This window comes from Phacochoerus africanus, chromosome 10 (genome assembly GCF_016906955.1).
Source record: "Phacochoerus africanus isolate WHEZ1 chromosome 10, ROS_Pafr_v1, whole genome shotgun sequence".
Classification (NCBI taxonomy): Eukaryota; Metazoa; Chordata; class Mammalia; order Artiodactyla; family Suidae; genus Phacochoerus; species Phacochoerus africanus.
In genome coordinates this window covers 115,999,971-116,025,642 of record NC_062553.1, presented here as the reverse complement: position 1 = coordinate 116,025,642, position 25,672 = coordinate 115,999,971, and the positions used below count along the sequence as shown (strand labels likewise).

The 25,672-nt window shown below is 34.3% G+C and overlaps 1 protein-coding gene across 1 annotated transcript in view; it reads left to right on the top strand.

Annotated features, from left to right (window-relative positions):
- The window catches only part of GSTCD (glutathione S-transferase C-terminal domain containing), a 135,027-nt gene that overhangs the window by 19,041 nt on the left and 90,314 nt on the right, over window positions 1-25,672 (top strand). The window contains exon 5 of the mRNA XM_047798527.1: window positions 2,588-2,681. Coding sequence (XP_047654483.1) covers window positions 2,588-2,681 — 94 coding nt within the window. The remainder of the gene's footprint in view (window positions 1-2,587; window positions 2,682-25,672) is intronic.

Sequence of the window (25,672 nt, the reverse complement as noted above, 5' to 3'; positions counted from 1 at the left end):
GCTGTGGTGTAGGTTGCAGACGCGGCTCGGATCCCATGTTGCTGTGGCTCTGACATAGGTCGGTGGCTACGGCTCCGATTGGACCCCTAGCCTGGAACCTCCATATGCCGTGGGAGCAGCCCAAGAAATGGCAAAAAGACAAAAAAAAAAAAAATATATATATATATATATATATATATATGAAGGAATCCTGAGTTTTTAATTTACAGGGAATGTGTTTAGGTCCTCCATGAAGCACCCTCCAAGACGGGGTTAGATGTGCAAGAGTTATACTGAGGGAAACATCTGTGAGGGAAAGTGGGAAGAGCCAGAGGAGGCTGGGAGCACATTTAGAACATGATGCAGTTTTGATCCTTTTGCATGAATACAGGAGAAGAAAGAAGATATGGTCAGAAAAGTCAGACTTCAGTGCAGCTCTAAGATAGTTTTGCAAAGGCAGTGGGGAATCCTTAAGCCCGAATTATCTGTCAGAGTGTTCCATGTTTCTTAACAATGGTCTGCCACTCTCAGTCTTTGAGACCGAGACTCTCATTCATTGACTTGGGAACAGTCCATGGAAAGGCTATACTGGGTGACTTGGGTTCTAGTCTCAGTTTTTTGGCTAAGGTAACATTATTACCTTCAGCAGGTCATTTAACAAAAGGGTCTCAGTTTCTCCATATATAAGAGAGTGTAGTATATATTATGTATGATTATTTCTGATTTTAAATGTTATGATTGTATAAAAGTTGCTTGGGACATTATATCTGCAATTTTAAAAGAACAGAATGTTCAAAGCCAAAAATAATTTAAAATTTCAATTTTCATATAATTCTAACTTGATATTGTGTATTGGATACAATATATTTTCCTTTTTAATAGGACTTTGTTTTTGCTACATACTAGCAAGATTATTGTTATATATTTGAAAGATAACCTATCAAATTAATATTTTCTGTGAATATATTTACTTTATACTGTCACTTTTCATTTCTGTTTGGGGGGTTGTATGTGTGTGTTTGTTTTTGTTTTGTTTTTTTGCCAGTTACATGAGGGAACATAAAATTGGTGCTAAGAGGATGTATAAAATAGGAACATTTTTCTTCTGTTTTCTTTGGCACAGTCTTGCCTCAAAAATCTCCCTTATTCTCCAGAGATTTTAAATTTATTCACTTAGTCAAAAAAAAAAAAAAATGCACGCGTCTGCTAAACCCCAGACATTGTTCTGAATGTTGGATACATGAACAACAAATTGTACTGCCCTCATGGGACCTATACTGGTGGAGGAGGTAAACACACACAGACACACACACACACACAGGAATAAATGTGTAACATATTAGGTAACAATAAGTGCTATAAAAAATAATGTGGGGTGAGGGGGATGGAGGTAATGGAAGTCAGGATCATTTTTTAGAGAGGGTAATCAGAAAGGCTTATCTGATGAGGAGAAGGCATTGAGCAAAGACCTGAATAAACATTTGAACATTTGAAATTAGTAAGAAGATCCTGAGCAAATCTACAGAGAAAGAAAGTAGAGTAGTTGCCCAGAACAGGGATCTATGTAGGAAGAATGGACAGTGTCTGCTAATGGGTTTGGGGCTTTTTTTGATGTGATGAAAATGTTCTCAAGTTAGTGATGATTATGCAACTGTAAATATTCTAAAAACCATCAAATTGTATGCTTTAAAGGGACACATTTTATGGCATAGAAATTACATCTCAATATAGTTGTATTTTTTATGAAAGTATAGTTGATTTACAATGTGCTAATTTCTACTGCACAGTGAAGTGGCTCAGTTATACATACATATATATACATCATTTTTTATGTTCTTTTCCATCATGGTCTGTCCCATGAGATTGGATATAGTTCCTAGTGCTATTCAGTATGACCTTGTTGTTTGTAATAGTTCTAACTGTAATAGTTTACATCTACTAATCCCAAACTCCCAGTCCATCTCCCTCCCTCCCCACAAGTCTATTCTCTGTGTCTGTGAGTCTGTTTTTGTTTTGTAGATGAGTTCATTTGTGCTATATTTTAGATTCTACATATAAGTGATATCTGGTATTTGTCTTTCTCTTTCTGACTTCACTTAGTATGATAATCTCTAGTTACATCCATGTTGCCGGGAATGGCATTATTTCATTCTTTTTTATGGCCATTGTATATGTGTACCACATCTACTTAATCCAATCTTTTGCTGAGGGGACTTTTTGGTCCTGTAAATATAGCTCCTACGTTGTGGCAGTTTTCATATACTTCAAGATGGACATATGTAGAGTCGGTTTTTGATTATGTGGATTGTTTTTGATAAAACTTTTATCCTAAGGTGACTTTTCTCTTTGACATCCACTATTTTTAGGTAACTCATTACTTCTGTGTCACTTCAGGTAATAATTTAAATAAGAAATTTAATAACAATTTGATAGAAAAGTGTGCTGTTAAGAAACTCAACATATATTTCTTAACTAAATATTTTGAGGAATACCTGATGATTATTAATATTTATGTTCCTCCTTGCTAGTATAGAAAATAGAGGTCTTCTAGAATAGAATAAGATTTTATCAATTCATTAATTTGGAAAGGGCTTATCTCCATTTCCAGGAAAAAGGCATTGAAGTAATGTTTTCTCCCCACCCTTGCCCTACTTGGACCCTTGATTGGAATACTCTTCCTGCAGCAGTGAGCCCAAAGGAAGGTAAGTGGTTTTTTTCTCTCCTTTAAATGTTTCTCTTAATCTGGATACCCTCTTCAGATCCATCTTCCAGTTCTCTAGTTCTCTCTTTGACTATATCTAATATTCTGATCATACTATCCATTGAGTTTTTGTTGTTGTTTTTTAATGTACTTGGCGTCTTTTTTTCCCATTCTTCTACTTCTTTAAGGGTTCTATAATTTAAAAAAAAATTTATTGGAGTATAGTTGATTACCAATGTTGTGTCAGTTTCAGGTGTACCGTACAGTGAATCAGTTATACATATACATATACCCATTTTTTCAGATTCTTTTTCATATTTCTTGTTATGTAATATTGAGTAGAGTTCCCTGTGCCATATAATTGGTCTTTCTTGGTTATTCTATTTTATAACCATTGATTTTTTGTTTTATCTTTATTACAAAAATTCTACATGTACATATCGTTCCAATTTCCTACATTTTCCTACATTTGCTTCCTCTGTTCCTTTTTGTTTTCTTTGCTAATGTACTTTGAAGCCTATCCCAGATCACATGTCGTACTATAGTATACACATCTAAAAAATATTGACCTCTTAAATAATCACCTTATCGTTGTCATGGTTAATAAAAATTTCTTCATCATCTAATAACCAGTTCATAATCATCTCCCCCTAATTGTTTAAATTATTGTTTGAAAACTATTTTGATAGTTAGATTTTTAGTTAAATAATCATATTTTTATTGCTAAAATTTATATTTGGTTTGTTTTGGTAATAAACCATTCTTTGCTTGTATTTCAGTTTCCTCTTTTTATAATTATTTAAACATAGGGATTTTATATTCTGTATTTGTTATTTCTATTAGCTGATATCCATGGAGGTCTAATTCTGCTGTTGTTTCTGTTGACTTCACTCCTGGTGTCCTGTATCCCCATTAGTTTTGTAATTTTAGATTATAAATTCATTTTTTGGGTTACCTGAGTCTGGGAACCATGAAGGGCCTGGGTTAGGAATGAATTCCCATGGAAAGGATTTATGTTTGTTTATGCTAGGCATCTTAAACTATAGAACTTAAGGCATTAGAACTCAATTTATCATTATTTTTTCAGGTTGAGATTTCTTCAGCCTTTTCTCTCTGGAGCTGAACTTTAAACAGAAAAGTTAATGTTTATTACCTTCCTTTGCTGTTGGGTAGAGGTCTTTTTTTTTTAATGCATCTTTTCATAATTAATATGGATTTTCAAGATTTTTCTTTTCATACTGATAGTAGTTTCAATTCTCTGCCATGCTTGGGCTCAAGGACTACCCTCTCTTCTTTGCCTTGCTCTTAATCCCTGCTATCAGCAAATACCCTCCAGGCAGCTGCGGTGTCAGTTCAAGATTATTACAGAGCATTTTTAGTTCCTTTCCCCCTTTATAAGAACCTATGGATTTTTCTTACTCTCAGAAATCCAGTTAAATATGTAAAGGAAGATTGTTGAAAATTAAATGCCATTTTAGGTATTTTTAGGTGTTTTATAGCTCAGTGTTCTATTTCTTTAATTGTTCATGTATTCTTTAGTTTTCTACAAATCCAAATGTAAGTTTTGTTTTTTCAAACACTCTTTGAAATCATTTGCCTTTTTCATATTCTTCTCTTCTGTGATGCTTCTAATATTGCCTGAATCTCAGTGATCAATTCTGTTCTCTCAATCAAAGAAATATTTTAGGATTCTTATAAAATGGAAGATTATGTTGGATAGTTAATAACTCTGCTGCAAGGAAGTTTTATAAAGATGAAAGCTACTTTCATTCATTTGTAAATATATGAAAAATGGTCACTAATGTGGTTGTTAATGTATAAATTTAAATTTTTTTTGACATTTGACAAAACTTAAATGTTTGTTTTTATTGTACATGAAATTAGATTTTCTATATTCTCAGCTTATAGATTCTGAATAGGTTAAACCTATAGTTTACTAAATAAAAATCAGATTTTTATTAATATTTGTTAAAAAACGAAAACAGCTTTTAAGTGCCATGTGTTTTGTTCTATCTATAATTAATTTACTATGAAGGCAAAATAATATTTTCATATATTAATATGAGCACTCAATTACATCTGCTAATAACTCAGAAATTTGACATTAAGCATTCATGTCTGGCTGTTTTACTGCATATCTAATGGAGCTTATGGAATATATTACTCATTATATCCCTTTAATTGGATCACCTTGTTTTCATAAATATTATGACAAAGATGGAACTGTAACAGCAGAGCGATATGATTTATTCACATTTCATTTACTGTTTCTTAAAAGGTTTATAGTCTTATTAAACTAAGGTAGAATTGTGGCACCTTAGATGTTCTGTTTTCACTTCTGTCCATTTTCAGTATTACATAGTGTTAAGATCTTTGTGAAACGAAATTATTGTACATGGGGTGCAGAGGTCACTATAAATGTGTTCTTATGATTTGTGTTCTGGGTCTGTCTTTTAGGAGAAATTGAATTGTAATAAGGGTACTTATTAATTATAATAAGGTATTTGGTTCATTTTAATGTTTCAAAGACTGACTCCTTCTACTGACTCTATTGAGTTATATCAAGATTGTGGTGCATATTATACAAATCAGCTTCTTTACTATCAAAGATTAATTAATTCTCGTGATGGAGTCTAATATATTTCATAAGTCTACCTAATCTCTTACCCTCTGCTCTATCCATTTCTCTCCCTCATTCCCTGAACTTTTTGCTGTTTCCCTTTTATACAATCTGTATTTGCCATTTCCGTGCATTCACCTTTATTTTTCCTCCAGCCTTAAATATTCTTCTTTCTACTTCCCATCCCATAAAAATTATATTCACTTTTAAGGATTAACTCAAATTCTGTTTCCTTCATTAAGCCTTCTTCATGGGTTGTGGAGTCGCCTGCTTGTGATTGAAACCTGGGCTTCTAGCTAGCTAGATAACCTGTGGCCAGATTCTCGACCAAGAATCTCTGACTTCTCTATATTCTCAACTGACAATGCCTAATTATAAATAGTAAATGTTCAATAATACTAATATAGTAGTCAGAATTAATCACTTCCTCTGAACATTTATTTAGTACTTTCTTATACCTCATTTTTGATATTTATAGTATATTTCTCTTACACTGTATTTATTTGCATGTTTTCCTTCTCCAGTAAACTGAGCTCTTTAAATATAGGATCCCTGTGGATAGGTCCTCAATAATTTTTTATTAAATTGAATTGGATTGAGACTACAGATCCTTTTTTTAACTCCCAAGTTTCTACTTAAACTGGGCAATTTTTTTTCAGGTAGATTTTAAAGGCTAAAATAATTGAGATAATTTGGGTTTTAAGAAAAGAGAACTGAATATTTAATTTACATAATCATTCCTATTGTTTTTGCCATTATTATTATTGTTATAGATTTTTGATGGGCTGTTTGAGACTAAGTTGCGGACATCATGACTCTTTGCTTCTAAATACTGAACTATCTCTTTTGAGAGTATTTTCTTACATACCCATTAGTACAATGATTGGAATAGGATATTTAATTTAGTACATATTATCTAATCTACAGTTCAGTAGATTGTAGTATATTTAGTTGTTATGTCTCCTTAGTTTCCTTTCATGTGAAACAGTTTCGCAGCCTTTGTCTTTCATAACACGTATTTTCTTTTTCTTTTTTTAATATGGACTTTTTTTTTTTGAATACTTCAGGCGAGTTTTTTGTAGAATGTATCTCAATTTGACTTTGTTTAATGTTTCCCCAAGATTAGATTCAAGTTATGCATTTTTGGCAGAACACCACAGAAATGATGTAGTGTCCTTCTCAGTGCCTCATTATCGGAGGGATATTATGTCTGTGTGGGCCCAGTGATGTAAACTTTATTTAGTTAAGGTGGTATCTGCCAGGTGTCTCTACTGTGATGTTACTGTTTCACTGTATTGAATTAGTAAGCAGTTTGTGGGGAGATATTCGAGACTACATAATAACTTGTTTCTTTTCAAATTTCACTCATAGTTTACATTCGTTTGATGTTTCTTGCCTGTAATAGTTGCAAAATAGTGATTTTTCATCTCTGTCATAATTCTATATTTATTAGTTATAATCCATCATTGTTATTATTTATTTCAAAGCTCAAGTTGTCTCAGGTTGTAAGTGCCTTCAAGGTGGCTCATGGTTTTTTGGAAATGCCCCAATTATTCTATGAACGTGTCCGTAATTTCTGGTATAACAAAATGGCATAGGCTCATTTTGTCATTTCTATGCCTCACACCTATAATCAACTATTCTCCAAGGAGTCCTGGTTCCTTTTATTAGAGAATGATATGTAGAAACTAAGATTTGGGTAACAGGTGTGCTCATTGCTAACAGTATTGCTTCTGTGTTCTCTCAGCAGAGAGATAGATATATATATAGATCCAGTAGGAAATAGGTGCATATATACATACATCTACACACACACACATACCTAATCATATACATCATTATATTTATATATGTATGCCTATTGTCTATATATATTGAAAATCATGGAGTTCTCATTGTGGCTTAGTGGTTAGCGAACCCCACTAGCATCCATGAGGAGCGGGTTTGATCCCTGGCCTTGCTTAGTGAGTTAAGGATCTGGCTTTGCGGTGAGCTCTGGTGTAGGTCGCAGACGCAGCTCTGATCCCAAGTTACTATGGCTCTAGTGTAGGCCAGCGGCTACGGTTCCGTTGGACCCCTAGTCTGGGAACCTCCATATGCCACCAGTGCGGCCCTAAAAAGACAAAAGAAAAAAAAAAGAAAAAGAAAATCATGAGTTTATGCTTATTCCAATCCAATACCATAAGATTCTTTCCAATTTTTCCAAATTCAATATCTATATCTACCTTTTCCAACAGTAAAAATTCTAGCACCCAATATCACCTGTATATTTGTTTATTTGATCAGTCCTACAATATCTGGACAGTAATTCCAGAATTTCTTTCCCTTACCTCTGTGAAAAATACAACTACTAAGTTGATTTCCAGTTTGTTTGCAGTTATTTTCACCTTTGAGTTGGGATTATGTCGTCGTATTTCTCATGCAGATAGTTGTGATCAGATGGTTTAACAGAAGACGAATTGCGGCACGTGAAAAATGAAACGTTTATAAGTTAATATTAATCCCCTGATAGAAAATTTTCAACCAGTAGTATCCTGCACTGAGAAGATCCAGGGCATGGCATATTCTCTATTACTGTTTAGCTTCAAATAACTGTGATTTTCTACTCATTGGATAAATACTATAAACCTGAAGACTCCTTTTGTTAATTAAGTCCAAAGAACCTCTGTTCTTGCTGTTTGAAAGTTTGCCCTCTAAGTATGAAGGAGAGGATAGATACAGTCTTTTGCCTCAAGACCTAGAGTAGAAGTGCTCAAAGCTACTCATTTCTCGATATTTCTCTATGGCTTCTCTGTTCTCCAGTAGTTTTAAGGTGGATGGTTCCAATATTAGGAGTGGCTCCTAGTCCCTAATAACCATATCAATTTTATAGAAGTGAGGAGAGTCAGAAGCATGACCATAGAGGATACAGAGGCAATAAGGCAGTAGTTGCTTAGGTGTCGTTCCAGTTATAATTTCTTTTATTCTTATATTCAGATTTCCACTGTCTTAGAATTGTGACCCTCTTTGGTATACATGAGGACTTGATTTTGTTTTGAGCCACGCGAAAGCCCTGATACCCAGGGAGACTTATATGAAGGTGGTATCTAAAAACCTTAAACATTCACCCTCATCCCCTGCCACTCAGTTTAAGTCTATACTTATTAGCTGAACTAAAAGAAAAAAATTTAATGGCAGAATTTTCCTAGAAGGAGATAGTAAGATCTCTCCTTTATAGAGGGTTTTAAACCCAGTAGATATCATTTGCTTGGGACAGAAATGTTTGAATTCTTATAACAAGAATTACAAACTGGTATATTTTAGTTCCTATTATATAAATCACATTGAATTTATGTTTCTAAGGAAATGTACAATTTTTCAATCCTAGTGGCTGATTATTCTCTTTTAGTAGTAAGAAATTTCTCTTAAAAATTTTTATATATGACAATTATAGATGACCAAAGTTTTTACATTTAAAGCTTACTCTGATGAGGGTCATTTTATGTATTTATCCAGGGTTTTTTTTCCCCCATTTGTTTTCTGTAGAGTATTGGGATTGAAAAGAATGAATTGATCCTTGACATTAGGGAAAAAAATACCAAATAAGATAGTGATACATGATATAGTTCATAAAACTTGGTCTCAATGCGAAGTCTCCACTCTCCCTGACCTTTTTGTTACATGTTCTACAAACCAACGCGATCACCTTTCCTCTTCCAGCAGAAGTGATCAAGGTAAGCAAGAGAAGAGTGTGGTCAAGGTCCTCAGAGAGAGTTATATCCAAGGTGGAGACTGGAAGGACTAACAGAGCCTTTCCCGCTATGGGTGATTCTTAACAAGGTTCTTACCAACCCTAAGGGATATGGTAAATAGTGTTATTTATTGCTAATTGCGTCAGGAGGCCAAGGATGCAAAAAATTGAACATAAATTGCCTCTTCTGTAATATAAGCATTGTTCTCCTTTGGGGAAAATAAAACATAAAAGCGTCTTTTAGGGCCTCTAGTCAGGGTGTCAGAATACCTCATTATCCTAAACCATTGCTTTTCAAACTAGGACATTCTTTAGAATCATTTAGATGCCTTATTAAAACAGACTGCTGGGCCCTACCCCAGAGTCTGAGATGAGCCCCTGAATTTTCATTTCTAAGAAGTAGCAACTAATGCTATTTCTGCTGCTTTGGGGACCACAGGGTGTGAAGTTTACCCTAGGTAACTGGTAGAGTGCATATACTGATTGACTTCAAGATCACCATTTTCTAATTTTTTTTCAACCTAAAAAAATTTTATTTTGTGGCTCTTAGCATGAAGTACATCAAATGTAAGAGTTTGTGCATTCCTTTGAACCATTTGGTAACTATGAAATTTCTACCTAAGCCAAATACTCTAGCAAACATAAATGGAAGTAGAAGTATCCTGATAATGTAAATAGAATTAACTGACTCTTTCAAGACCTTTTTGTTTTTTCTGAAATACTAGTCTTAAATTCTTAAGACAAGACTCAAAATTAACATATTGGTTTTCTTTTTTCTTTCTTTCTTTTTGTCTTTTTGCCTTTTCTAGGGCCGCTCCCGCGGCATATGGAGGTTCCCAGGCTAGGGGTCGAATGGGAGCTGTAGCTGCCAGCCTACGCCAGAGCCACAGCAACTTGGGATCTGAGCCACGTGTGTGACCTACACCACAGTTCACGGCAACGCCGGATCCTTAACCCACTGAGCAAGGCCAGGGACCGAACCCGCAACCTCATGGTTTCTGGTCGGATTCGTTAACCACTGCGCCACGACAGGAACTCCCTGTTTTCTTACTTTTAAAAAACTATTCTCTAGCGAGGCAATCTAAGGATATAGTCTCCCCAATACTTTCTTGTTTATATTGAATAACTTTAGATTATAAGCCGTTACTTCTGAACATTTTGGCATTTAAAGTACTAAAAGCACACCAAGAGAATAAGATCAAAGGCTGTTTTTTTTTTTTCCTCCCCACTTTTCTGGGAAAAAAATTCTCTAACATAAATGTTTTTCATTTCTCTAAGTTATACTTAGCTGTGAAATCCAAAACCTGACCATATTTGACTCTGAACTCTACAAATTTATAACTGTTTTCTCTTCTTTCAAGAGTGAGGTTCTCAACAAGCATTTTGGTACTTTACCAAAAGTAATACAATCTCTTATTTAAACTGTATTTTAATCTGAAGCTAAGTCCTCTAAAAGATAGTATATATAAATATAGACCGAATTTATATTAAATGGTTTGAAATATAACAATGTTGCAAAGAATAAATTTGCTATTTACTTAGTGGTGCTCTTTTGATTCAGTGCCAAACATGAATACATATAGATGTAGGGACTGAGATAGAGATATATCACATATGTATTGTATTAGTATATATTATGTTCATAAATGATATAAAGCAGACCATGTGTTAAATGTATCTCCTTTTCTGGTAGAAAGTTAGAGAAGCCAGCAAAATTAATAGTAAAAGGAATTGAAACTGGCAGAGAGGTGGATAAATTTTTACTAGGCAAATTCTTCTAATCATTAGAGCATTAGACATTCTTTATATAAAAATGTTGGTCTTTTATAGGCTACTAATTAATTGCGCTTGGTAATCAAAAAAGGTAATGCTGGTGGTAAGAATATTTTTGTATAGGTTTGAATGAGTAACCATAGGTGAATTTTTTTAATTAAAAGAATTAATGTATTGTGTTGAAATCTTTATTTGAAAGGAAGGTAGCACAAAGAGGTAGAGAGCTAGTAGAAAGGTATATTTATTTTTCAGTGTGAATTTCTTCCTGTGGAATTTTAAAAGGTTTAAAGTTTCTTCATGTGAAATGTTAAAAGTTTAATAAGAAAAGGAAAAGCATGTAAAATACAATTTTGTTATGCAGTTGACCTTTGAACAATGGAGGGGTTAGGATGCCAATCCTTCCTTCAGTCAAAAATCCTATATAACTTATAGTCAGCCCTTGGTATGCAAGGGTCCTCCCATCAGTTCTGCATCCACAGGTTCGACCAACTGTAGATTGAGTTAGTACTTTAGTATTTCCTATGAAAAAAATCCGCATATAAGTGGACCTACATAGTTCAAACCCAAGTGTTAAAGGGTCAACTGTAATTGTGTAGTAATAATACATTGATTTTTATTTAAACCTTTTTAATTTAAACCTTTAAAGATGTTATACCTTTTAAAATTTCACATGATGTAGCACTCTAAATAATTTAACTAATTTAATTTAATTCTCAAATGTATCTGTAGGTTTAACATAACTTTTATCAAAATCCCAACAAGATTTTTAGTAGATGTAGACAAGCATATTCTAAATTTTATCTGGAAAAAAAATTGAAAAAGAATAGTAAGGCAGAGAGAATCATTCTACTTAATGTTAAGACTCCTTGTATTACTACAGTAATTGGAGAGATAGACATCATATAGATCAATAGAACAAACTAAAGAACCTACAAAAAGACATAAAAGCAACTGAGTTGGAGGAAGGATAGTTTTTCACCAAATGTTGCTGGATCAATTGGACATCCATAGGCAAAGAAAATGAATATCTAAATTTCTTCTCTTATATAAAAGTGAACTCAAAAAGGATCATGGATTTAAATGTAAAATTATAAACTATTAAACTTGAGAGGAACATGTAGAAAAAATGTAAAAAAAGCTTTGGGAGTTGGGGATAGAAAAAGAGTTCTTGCAGATGACACCAAAAGCACAATCTATTAAATTTTTTTTGAGAAGTTGGACTTTATCAAAATTTAAGATGTTTCCTCTACCAAAGACTCAGTTACAAGAATGATGAAACAAGCTGAAGAGTAGAAGAAAATATTTGCAAACTAGAAATATATGCAAACCTGACAGAGAACTTGGATCTGGAATATATAATAAGGAACTCTCAAAACTCAATAGTAAAAAACAAACATCCAGTTAGAAAATGGGCAAAAGACATGAACAGACATTTTACCGAAGAGGATATACAGTTGGTATATACGCACATGAAGAAACTTAGTGCTTCTTAACCATCAGGGAAATGTAAACTACAGTGAGATATCATTACATACCTATCAGGATGACTAAAATAAAGAGGACCAAATGTTGACAAGGATGTAGAGGAACTAGATCACTCATACATTTGCTGGTAGGAATATAAAGTGGTACAGCCACTCTGGAAAATAGTTTGGTACTGTCTTATAAAACTACAGAAATAATTACCACAAGACTCAATAATTGCACTATTGAGTACTTACCCCAGAGAAATGAAAACTTGTTTTCATGCAAAAACCTTCACATGAAAGTTCATAGCAACGTTATTCATTATAAGTCCAAGTTGGGCACAACCCTAATGTCCTTTAGTAGGTACATGATTAAACAAATTCTAATGTGTCCTTGCTATAGAATCTTACTTAGCATTAAAAGGGAATGGACTATTCAGACTTGCAAAAACTTGGATGGATCTCAAGGGCATTATGGTTAATGAAAAAAAGCCCATCTCAAAAGGTTACCTATACGATATGATTACATTTATTTAACATTCTCAAAATGATAAATCTAGAGAAATGGAAAACAAAGTAATGGTTGACCGGGAGTGGGAATGGTCATATTCTTTTCCACTGTGGTGATGAAGTGGTTATATGAACTTATAGATGGAATCAAATTGCATAAACTGTATATATGCTCACAAAGGCATGTTAAATCTGTTGAGAGCTGAGCAAGTTCTGTGATTAATATTATTGTACTAAAAATAATGTCTTACCTTTGATAGTGTACTGTAATTATATAAGATGTTATCATTGGGGAAGCTGGATGAAGGGTTCACAGGAGTCTATGTACTATTTTTGTGACTTCCCACTGAGTCTATAATTATTTCAAAATAAAAAGTTTAAAATATAATTTAAGTAGAAACTGGAAAAGATCAAGAAATAAGTAATATTGAAATTATCTCAGCTCATATTTTTCAAAAATACCAGAAAACTTCTGGAGACTTTATAAATCAAATGATAGTGTGATAAAAGGCAAGAACTACAAAATGAATAGTAATGCAGTGCTAATATACACAGTTAAACAGTGACTTTCACTTTTGACAGACTATACATTTCACAGGTTGCTGTTTTCAAGCTCCTCAAGAAATGAAGAAGGTCATAACATAATTTGAGTTTCCTTATGTTAACATTACTTCAGAATAGTGATTGGTATGATCTAGGAATAGTCCTTGTATAAATTCTGACTGATAGTTTGCACTAGGGCCCCTGCCCTGCCACCAGAAAACTTGAGGGTTCCTTGAAGATGTCAAGATGTTACATATGTTGTGGTGATAGGGATGTTACTTTCATGAGGAAAAGTAGAGGAAGTTCATCCATACTGAAAGCTTAGTCATGTCCAATTTTGATTATGCATTTTCAAAGTACTGAAAAGTGGGGCGGAGTGTTTTGTTTTAGCTGTCAAAATGGTGGCATGACTAAGTTTATTTTGAACTTTAAATCAGCTCAGGTGTGGAAATGATCTAATTGTATATCATTGTACTACTAACTAAGTTGTCTGGAACAACTTTGCTATAAACAGGACCTGAAGAAGAGTAGCCAGATTAAATTCAAGTTTTATCACTTCCATGTCCTCAACAACAACAAAAAAGTTCAGGGCCAATATCTACCTCAGAGGCAGCAATTCTTTAACTAGGGGAGAATTGGTAAAATGGGCTCACAGCTTTGATATCTCACATCCACATAGCATTAGGCTCATTGGGTTTCTTAGCTCTGTTTTTCTTGTTCTGATTTTAAGCCATGAAACCAGATTGTCTTAGGAAAATACAATGCTTTTTTTTTTTTTTTTTTTTTTTCTGTTTAAGTGTACTTAACTCTGGCATGTGATTAAAGAAAAAGTTAAAATTTTTTTTTTCTCTTGGAGTTAGATTTGTTGTAATTCTTCTCAGTATTATTTATCCTTCATTCTATCCTTTAGGATTAGACTTCAAAAACTCTATTTATAGACCATGTTTTTAAGTACTTTGCAAGCAGAGCCCATGATGACTGGTTACCAAGAAAGGTTTTAATGGCCAGTTAATCTAGGGTGGATTGCATGGAATCTTCTAAGAGTGTCGCTTTTTAAAATAAAATAAATAAATGTATTTGACATGAGGAAGTATCTGAGTAAGCAGAATAATCTGAATTTATAAGATCATGTGTAGACTGAAAAATTATTTGAATTTTTTTATATAAGTAAACAAACTGAGAATTTATTGAACAATCGAGGTGATTTGAGTCTATTCCTGACTCCTCTGAATCATTTATTATAGCACTAGGCCAGTTTGAATGTACCATGGTTTGGAGTTCCCGTTGTGGCGCAGTGGTTAACGAATCCGACTGGGAACCATGAAGTTGCGGGTTCGGTCCCTGCCCTTGCCCAGTGGGTTAAGGATCCGGCGTTGCCGTGAGCTGTGGTGTAGGTTGCAGAGGCGGCTCGAATCCCGCGTTGCTGTGGCTCTGGCATAGGCCGGTGGCTACAGCTCCGATTCAACCCCTAGCCTGGGAATCTCTGTATGCTGCGGGTGCGGCCCAAGAAATACAAACAACAACAACAAAAGACAAAAAAAAGTACCATGGTTTGTTTTAGGAATATTGTTAATTCACTAAGAAACGTCAAATTGTCCATTTAAGTGAATATTGTTTATTAGTACATTTCAGAAATAAAATTGCTTCAAAAGATTGAAAAAGGTTTATGTGAGTAATGAAATACTTATTTCTGAAAACCAGTTCCAGGCAAAGGTTCAAACCTCTTCAATTTGTGTTGAAATGTGCTTGGTTTAGGGCCATTTTAATTCAACAAGATCTTTCTGATGAACAAATCTGGAGCACTCTTCCAGTCCTGCTATGTTTTCAGTAGCACCCAAGTTCTCTTAGGGCTGGAGATGTGTATCCATTTCAAGTAAGACTTTTCCTAAGAATTTCTTTCAGTTGTTTTTTTTTTTTTCTTTAAGAGTTTTTGTTGTTGTTGTTATTACAAATAATGACACTATAAGAACAGTCTCTCTCTCTCTTTTTTTTTTTTTTTGTCTTTTCTAGGTCCGCACCCACTGCATATGGAGGTTCCCAGGCTAGGGGTCTAATTGGAGCTACAGCTCCCAGCCTACGCCAGAGCCACAGCAACATGGGATCCCAGCTGCATCTGTGACCTACACCACAGCTCATGGCAATGCAGGATCCTTAACCCACTGAGCGAGGCCAGAAATCACACCCACAACCTCATGGTTCTTAGGTTTGTTAACCACTGTGCCTTGATGGGAACTCCAAGAAAAGTCTTTAATGTTTTAGAATGAAGCAACTTTGGATGTAAATTTACCGAAATCTTACATTAATAATTAATCAGTGAATTTTCAATAAGTACCCTTTTGCTCTTTAAGAGCAAAATTTACTCTTGGTGTCATCCACAAACAATGAAGAACAGGGAGGAAACTTTGTTCTAAAACAAAGGTATCTGCAATAAAATATTTAGTTTCAGCCTTTAACATCATTTATAATGGAGAAAAATGAACAAGCAACACAAAACATTTGCAGAGTTATTTGCAGAGTTATGTATAAGCTGTATATAACCACTCTGAAAGACAGTTTCTCTTTCTAATTAAGGCAAAACCAGCTCCCCATTAGTTACATTTTGTATATTTGCCAAGAGGTATTTCCTCCTAGATTGACTTTCCAGACTCCTTTTGAGTATTTCACAGTAAGTAATTTAGTTTTTAAGCTTAAAAACTCTTGATGTTGCTAAACTTTCAAGAACTCTATTTTAAAATTATAAGTGTGTATAATCACACCTAGGAGATAGAAGGAAGTCTAATGATGTAGATCCTTATTTTTCTGCTAATGGAAACTAATTAGTATTATTTATTTCGGTTTAAATTGGCGTTTTCTATTCAACATACTTATGATTAAAATCAGCTCTACTACACAATGAACTATTTTATTCTGTGCTTTGACCAGCTCCTTTTAGCACCCAAATCCACTCATTATTTTCACTTATGTCTAACTCACATTGGAGAGATACCTGAGGCAAGAAAATTTCCGTAATAGCTATGCAATCTCAATAGCTCTCAGACTCTGTAGGAATATGAAATTGATGAAATATGAAATTCAGTAAAAATCATTGGAAGAATTTTAAAAATTTTTCCTTAACTCTAGGACAAAGGTATAGTCATAAGTAGAAAACTGTCATTATTTAAATGGCATAAATATATAGTATTAGTAATCAATAGCATGTTTCTAGATGGAGATTTAAAATTTTTAAATTAGTTTTATGTTGAAATCAGTGATTACTTTAGAAAGTTGGCTGTATTCTATATATATAAGTAAGAACTATTATGCTTCCTACAAACAAAAACCTAGAAATTTTGCATGTGATCACATAGCAGGTATTTTATAATACTAGGGTAAACTCAATTCCCAGGACAACTTCTTAACTTTTTTTTTTTTGAATTAAAAATTTCACATATAAGTGAGATTGTACAGTATTTGCCTTTGACTTATTCATTTAGCACAATATCCTCTAAAATTACTTTACTTTGGTGGTTTTTCTGTGATATTTATACTACAGAGAGAAAACAAAAGTATTTTTGTGGCAGTGTGTATCTCTAACAAACTAGACCTAAAAAACTACAGGGATTTATTTGCAGGGGAAAGATTAGATAGAGCTAAACTCTATTTATTTATACTATTGACTAAATACTTTCATGCCCTTGGGGACATAGTCACACTTAAATTTTTTTCAGCAAAGCAAGGAAAGGAAAGAAAATCAAGCTGCCAAGGCAGTATTAAAGAGAATGACTTAGAAAATTGCTTTCCAGTCATGCCTACCTGCTTTCATCTAATCTAGAAGGTTTACTGTAAAATTGAGTAATTGTTGGATTACTGTGATATAACCAAGAAAATATATTTGTTTGTAAAGTGATATTGATAAGTTTCTTTCAAGTGACCTTAAAATTCATTAGTAAGCAATGATCAAATTTACAGTTACTTTTCATTAAATATTAGTCTGATTTGCATCCTTGATCAAATTCTATAAAAAGTGAAAGATGGCACATTTAAATTGGGAATATTTGAATAGGGTTTACATGTAGAGAGATTAATTGTAAAAATGTAGGCAGGATAAACCTTAAAGGGATAGGGGATTAGTAGCCACAAAGCTGTTTCTACCTCTAAGCCTGACTGGAGAGAGAGGAAAAAAGAAAAGAGAGGAAGTCCGCTAGAGCAGACTGCTTTGAGAAGGGTAATAAGCTTCAGGCAAGGGACAGGCAGCCCAAGTGGCTGTAGGTCTGAGAGGAGAGGAAAATTGCCCTATCCTCATTCTCCTTTACCATTACCATCTATTGGCTCTGCTGGGGGTTCTCACGGACCAAATGCCTCCAGATGCCAGAGGGCAAGGAAGCCTGTTGATATGTCCTATAGGAGTTTCTTCCAGGACTAGTTCAATTTGGAGGAGGCAAGCCTAAAATTACCAGCAGAGTAATTATGGAATTCAGAGCAGAGAGAGATGTTAGAGATCATCTAGAGTGAGGAAATTGAGGTTTGTAAGGGAGGTTAGGCAGCACCATTACGTAACACAACCAAGAAACATTGTCTGTCAGTCAACTCTGTCCATCCCTTCCATCCATTGTGCTTTGTAATTATCCCACAGTCACGTGACCTCTTACAGCATCTGTGCAGATCTCGTGTGTGAAGTTACACTGATTTATATCGCTGTTGTCTTAACAAAATTAGAAATTTGTTAAACTGGTGAATGGGTTTACACCTGTCAGAGGAAATGCTGTGGAATAGCAGTTTATCCCATAAAGCTTATATCAGCCCACACTATAATTGCCTGAAAATTACTTTCCATGACTATACCAGTTGTTGAAAATTGCTATTTAATGTGACTTTTCTTAAATCCCAGAGTTATGGAGGTAAGGTAGGGAGAATTATACTAACCCTCTAACTATTGGAATCTTTGCCTTGGAGGTTTAAAACTTGAAATTCACTTGATTAAAATTAAAAGTGGTCCATAAAACTATATATTAAGAATTTACATTCCCAAGATGAATTCTGTCCTTGTTTGGTGGAATATGGTTAGTTGTAACGTTTTCAGGTATTTTTACCTTATTCTTTTCACTATTCTGTTAATACTCTCCGGTTATATTATACCAAGTAATGTTTCACTTGTGGAATGCATTTGTATTATACTAGAAGTAAAAGTAGTAGATTATGAATCTTTGCTTCAAATTCTCCTCACATTCTGCAAACCCTTGATTGCAGTGCCTACTCTGAAATTAGGAATCCTTTTTTTGTGAACAGCAAATGTCGTGAGGTTTTTTGTTTGTTTGTTTTCCACACAAATGGTCTCCTTGCATTCCAGGTCTCTTCCTACATTCTTATAAAGCTTGTGGTAGCAATAGTGAGTATGTTCTTAAACCAAAACAGTAGGTTATTGCTAAGGTCTTTTATGTCTATGTATCAAGGAGTAGGAATAATCAGTGTCAGCTAAGCTTCTCTGCTACATCTGTGGTTATAATATTTAATTGTAAATGCTGCATTGTATCCAACCTAGTTTACAAGGAGATACATTCCTTTGCATTTGTACTAGTTAGGTTTGAATACCTACAGAGTATAAAAGGTCTTACAAAAAAAAGACTTTTTAATACAAATGCAGCATTTTCTCCTTTTTAGAATGCAATAACCTATAATTAGCTAAAGCATATTTGAGCTTTACGCTTACTTTCCCTGGATCTTTAAATGTTTTCCTTTTACGAATCAGTATGATAAATCTTGTCATTTGAAGTCAAATCATATTAAAGAAATTAGCTACTTCATATATTTATAGTGGTGGCTTTAAAAAAAATTTTTTTTAATTTGAAACATAATGCAACCATCCCCTACAGCTCATTTTGAATGATTCCGTAATATTTTACCAAATAGGTTTAACGTATTTTCCTTAATTATCTGCAATTGAATATAAAGTTGCTCTCGGTTCTCACACTACAATGGAAACACCCTGCACATAGCTTTTCCTACACTTTGAATCATTTTTCAGAAGTGAAATGACAGAGTAAAAGGAATGGAACATTTTATTGCTTGTGATTTGTACTGCTAATCTGATTTCCAAAAAGGCTTAATTAGTTTATTATACTGTCAGCAATGTTGAGAAGTTAGCTCCTAGTTCACTCCCACTTTCTTGATGAGTTTGGCTAAAGGCTTATCAATTTTTTTTATCTTCTCTCTTTTTTTATTTTCAGTATTTTTGGGGTTTTTAAATTTTTTTTTAATTTTTAGTTTATATTGGAGTATAGTGATTTACAATGTTGCTAGTTTCAAGTGTACAGCAAAGTGATTCAGTTATATGTATACATCTATCTATTCTTTTTCAGATTCTTTTCCCATATAGGTTTTTATAGACTGTTGAGTAGAGTTCACTGTCCTATACACTAGGTCCTTGTTGATTATCTATGTTATGTAGTAGTGTAAATATGTTAAGGCCAAACTCCTACTTTATCCCCTTTTGTTTTTTTATGTCTGTGAGTCTGATTCTGCTTTGTAAATGTGTTCATTTGTATCATTATTTTTAGATTCTATAAATAAATGAAATCATATGGTATTTGTGTTTGATTTACTTCATTTAGTATGATAATATTCAGGCCCATCCATGTTGCTGCAAATGGCATGATTTCACTCTTAATGGCTGATTAATATATCACATCATCTTTATCCATTCCTCTGTCAGTGGCCACTTAGGTTGCTTCCAGCTCTTGGCTATTGTGCATAGTGCTGGGTTGAACATTGAGGTGTGAGTATGTTTTCGAATTATGGTTTTCTCCAGATATATGCCCAGGAGTGGGATTACTGGATTATATGGTAGCTCTATTTTTAGTTTTTTTAAGGAAACTCCATACTGTTCTCCATCATGGTTGTGCTAATTTACATCCCTAAATGTAGTGTGGGAAGCTTCTCTTTTCTCCATACCCTCTCCAGCATTTAAGGTTTATAGACTTCTTAGTGATGGCTATACTGACCAGCATTATTATAGCTTTGATTTGCATTTCTTTAATAATTAGCAATGTTGACCATTTTTTTCCATGTGCCTTTTGGCCATTATCTATGTGTTCTTTGGAGAGATGTCTCTTTAGATCTTCTGCTCATTTTTCAATTGGAATTTGTATATTTTGGAGATTAATCTCTTGTCAGTGTTATTATTTGCAAAATTTTCTCCTATTCTATAGATTGTCTTTTCATTTTTTTAATGGTTCCTTCACTGTGCAAAAGCTTTTAAGTTTAACTAGGTCTCATTTATTCATTTTTGTTTTTATTTCCATTACTCTAGGAGATGTATCCAAAGGATACTGCAGTGATTTATGTCAGAGTATTTTGCCTATATTTTCCTCTGGGAGTTCTATAATGTCCAGTCTTACATTTAGGTCTTTACTCCATTTTGAGTTTATTTTTGTGTGTAGTGTTAAAAAAATTCTAATTTCATTCTTTTATGTGGAGCTGTTCAGTTTTCCCAACACCATTTATTGAAGGTGACTGTCTTTTCTCCATTGTATATTCCTGTCTCCTTTTTCATAGATTAATTGACCATAGGTGTATGGGGTTTATTTCTGGGCTTTCTTTCTTTTCTTTTGCTTTTTCTTTTTTTAAAGGGCTGCAGGCATAGCATATGGAAGTTTCCAGGTTAAGGGTCACATTGGAGCTAAAGCCACAGCCACAGCCATAGCAACACCAGATCTACATCTGTGACCTACACCACAGCTTATGGCAACACCAGATCCTTAACCCACTGAGCAAGGCTAGGGATTGAACCCTCATCCTCATGGATACTAGCCAGGTTCATTTCTGCTGAGCCACAACAGGAACTCCTATTTCTGGGCTTTCTATCCTGTTCTGCTTAGCTGTATTTCTGATTTTTGTCCCGGTACCTTACTGTTTTGATGACTGTAGCTTTTTAGTAAAGTCTGAAGTCCAGGAGCCTGATTCTTCCAGCTATGTTTTTCTTTCTCAAGATTGCTTTGGCTATTCAGGGTCTTTTATGTTTCCAAGCAAATTTTAAGATTTTTTTTTTGTTCTAGTTCTGTGAAAATTTTCATTGATAATTTGATAGGGATTGCATTGAATCGGTAGATTGCCTTGGGTGATATAGTCATTTTGACAATATTGGTTCTTCCAATACAAGAACATGGTGTATATTTCCATCTGTTTTTCTCCTTTTTGATTTCCTTCATCAGCATCTTATAGTTTTTGAAGTACAGGTCTTTTGCCTCCTTAGGTAGGTTTATTCCTTGTTATTTTATTCTTTTGATGCAATGATAATGTAGTTATTTCTTGAATTTTTCTTTCTTCTCTTTCATTGTTAGTGTATAGAAATGCAAGAGATTTCTGTGTATTAATTTTGTTAATTACCTGTAACCTTACCAGATTCATTGATGAGCTCTAGTGGTTTTAAGCTACCATCTTTAGGATTTTCTATGTGTAGTGTCATGTCATCTGCAAACAGTGACAGTTTTACTTCTTTTCCACTTTGGATTCCTTTTATTTCTTTCTCTTCTCTGATTGCTGTGGCCAGGACCTCCAGAACTATGTTAAATAAAAGTGGTAAGAGTGTACATTCTTGTCTTGTTTTTGATCGTAGAGGAAATGCTTTCACCTTTACACAAATGACTATGATGTTAGCTGTGGGCTTGTCCTATATGTTTTTTAGTATGTTAAGGTAGTTTCCCTCTATGCCCACTTTCTGGAGAATTTTTATCATAAATGGGTGTTGAATTTTGTTCTTTTTTGCTTTTTAGGGCCACACCTGAGGCATATGGAATTTCCCAGGCTAGGAGTCGAATCAGAGCTACAGCTGCTGGCCTATACCACAGCCACAGCAACTTGGGATCCAAGCCAAGTTGGATGTGACTGCACCACAGCTCATGGCAACACCAGATCCTTAACCCACTCTGCAAGGCCAGGGATTGAACCCGCATCCTCATGGACACTAGTTGGATTTGTTTACACTACAGCACAGTGGGAACTCCAGGGTGTTGAATTTTATTAAAAGCTTTTTCTGCATCTATTGAGATGATAATATGGTTTTTATTGTTCAATTTGTTAATGTGGTGTATCACATGGATTGATTTGCAGATATTGAAAAACCCTCCATCCCTGGGATAAATCCCATTTGATAATGGTGCTTTTTAATTTATTGTTGTATTTGGTTTGCTAGTATCTCATTGAGGATTGTTGCATTTACCTTCATTGGTGATATTGGCTTATAATTTTCTTTTTTTGTGGTATCTTTGCCTGGTTTTGGTATCAGGGTGATGGTGGCCTTATAGAATGAGCTTAGGAGCTCCTTTATCTGAAGTATTTTGGAGTAGTTTCAGAAGGATAGATAATAACTCTTTTCTAAATGTTTAGTAGAATTTGCCTGTGAAGCCATCTGGTCCTGGTTGGGAATTTTTTTAATCACAGTTTCGATTTCAGTCCTTGTGATTAGTCTGTTCCTATTTTCTGTTTCTTGCTGGTTCAGTCTTGGAAGATTGTATCTTTGTAAGAATTTGTTCATTTCTTTTAGGTTTTCCATTTATTAGCATATAGTTGCTTGTAACAGTTTCTTAGGATCCTTTTTTTTTTTTCCTGTGGTGTCAATTATAACTTTTTCTTTTTCATTTCTAATTTTATTGACTTGAAATCTTTCCCTTTTTTTCTTGATGAGTCTGGCTAAAGATTTATCAATTTTGTTTATCTTTTCAAAGAACCACTTTAGTTTCATTGATCTTTTCAATTGTTTTCTTCATCTCTATTTCATTTATTTCTGCTCTGATCTTTAGGATTTCTTTCCTTATACTAATGTTGCATTTTGTTCTTTCATTGCTTTAGTTGTAAGTTTAGGTTGTTGTTTGAGATTTTTCTTATTTCCTGATGTAAGATTCTATTGCTATGAACTTCCTTCTTAGAACTGCTTTTGCTGTATCCCATAGGCTTTGGATCATTGTATTTTCTTTTCTTTTCTTTCTTTTTTTTTGGTCTTTTTTTTTTTGGTCTTTTTTTCTCTTTTTAGGGCTACACCTGTGGCATATAGAGGTTCCCAGGCTAGGGGTTGAATTGAATCAGCCTATGCCAGAGCCACAGCAATGCACAATGCAAGCTGCATCTGCAACCTGCACCACAGCTCATGGCAACACTGGATCCTCAACCCACTAAGCAAGGCCAGGGATAGAACCTGCGTCCTCATGGATGCTAGTTGGGTTCGTTAACTGCTGAGTCACAATGGGAACTATGATCATTGTGTTTTCATTGTCATTTTTCTCTAGGTATTTTTTTGATTTCCTCTTTGATTTCTTCAGTGATCCATTGGTTGTTTACACTCCCACTTCCATTGGCATTAGTTCATCAAATTTTGGGGGCTAAGTTTTACAAGCTGGTAGATATAACTTGTTTCATTTTGTGTTATTTTGTCACAGCAAGTTTGAATATTTGCATGTATTTTATTTAATATCTATTTCTTACCAATTTGAATGAGTTCCTTAATAAAAATATTAACCTTACGTTTATTTGCCAAAGATATTTTTCTCAGAATATTGCTTGCCTCTTATTTTACTTAATAACATGTTTTTTTAAGAGCTAAGAAATTCCACAGGTTTTATGTTTTAGTTCTATTTTGTATACACAGTAGCAGAAGTGAATAGTTTCTATAATTCCTTAAGAGAGTGACACTCTCAGGTTGGCTAAACAAGAGTACAAAGACTGTAAGGTCTAGAAGCCAGCTAACAATGGTAAGATCAGAAGTCTGAGATTATTTGTTAAGCTGTATGTCATTTTATTAATTTCCTGTTCATGTTATGTTAAGTATTTAGCAAAGTCTTTTTAAAATTCCAGCCTTTCTCCATTGTGCTAATAGAAGGCTAAGAAAGATTTTAGTGTGTGTGTGTGTGTGTGTGTGTGTGTGTGTGTGTGTGTTTGTCTGTGTGTTTAACCAAGAGAGAATACCATACCCTAAAGGTGGGGGTGGAACTTATAGTGAAACTCACTGGAAAAGTGAAGCTGAAGGGGACAGAGTGGAGCATATTTGGTCCAATTGTTCTGTGCCTGGAGGGTTAAGTGTTAATAGTTGGTTTTTGTTCAATAAAGAAGGTGATTACCTTACCAGGTACTATCTCTCCCTCTAGACAGCTCCGTGAGGATCAGGTATTTGTGTTTATAACTCATGCTTGGCTAAGTGATTAGCACAAAGAAGGCAGAGATTTAATGAATTTCTAAATAAAATAACGAATGAATTGAGGGGGGAAATATGTATGAGGTGATTGGAGTTGAAAATATAATAATGATTGTGAAAACTGTCTTCAGAGGAAGGAATCAAATTAAAAACTATCTCCTTGTCAAAAATACTATGCTACCCAAAGCAATCTCCAGATTTAATGTGATCCCTATCAAATTACCCATTGCATTTTTCACAGAAATAGAACAAATACTCTTAAAATATGTATGGAACCACAAAAGACCCAAAATTGCCAGAGCAATCCTGAGGAAAATAAAACTGGAGGCATAACTCCCAGACTTCAGACAATACTACAAAGCTAGAGTCATCAAAACAGCATGATAGAGGCACAAAAACAGACATAGGAATCATTGGAACAAGATAGAGAGCCCAGAAATAACCCACACACCTATGGTGAATTCTTTGACAAAGGCAAGAATACACAATGGAGAAAAGACAGTGTTTTCAGAAAGTGATGTGGGGAAAGATGGATAGCCACGTGTAAGTCAGTAAAGTTAGAATACATCCTCACATAACACACCAAAATAAACTCAAATGCCTTAAAGACAAATATAAGGCATGATGCATAAAACTCATGGAAGAGAACATGGGCAAAACATTCTCTGATGTAAATCATCTGAATGTTTTCTTAGGGCAGTCTCCCAAGGCAAAAGAAATAAAACTAAAAATAAGCAAATGGGACCTAATCAAACTTATAAGATTTTGCACAGCAAAGCAAACCATAAGCAAAATGAAGAAAGGGAATCCTTTGACACTTTTAGTGGGAATATAAATTGGTGCAGCCACTAGGAAATATAGTATGGAGGTTCCTTAACAAAACCTAATTACCATATGACCCAGCAATCCCACTACTGGAAATATATTCTGAAAAGAAGACAACTCTAATTTGAAAAGATACATGCACCCCAGTGTACACTGCAGCGCTATTTCTAATAGCCAAAACATGGAAACAACCTGAATGTCCATTGACAGATGGATAAAGAAGTGGTGTGTGTGTGTGTGTGTGCTTGCGTGTGTGTACTAACAATGGAATATCACTCAGCCATAAAAAGAATGAAATAATGCCATTTGTGGCAATGTGGGTGGACCTATCATACTAAGTGCACTATGTCAGGCAGGGAAAGAAAAA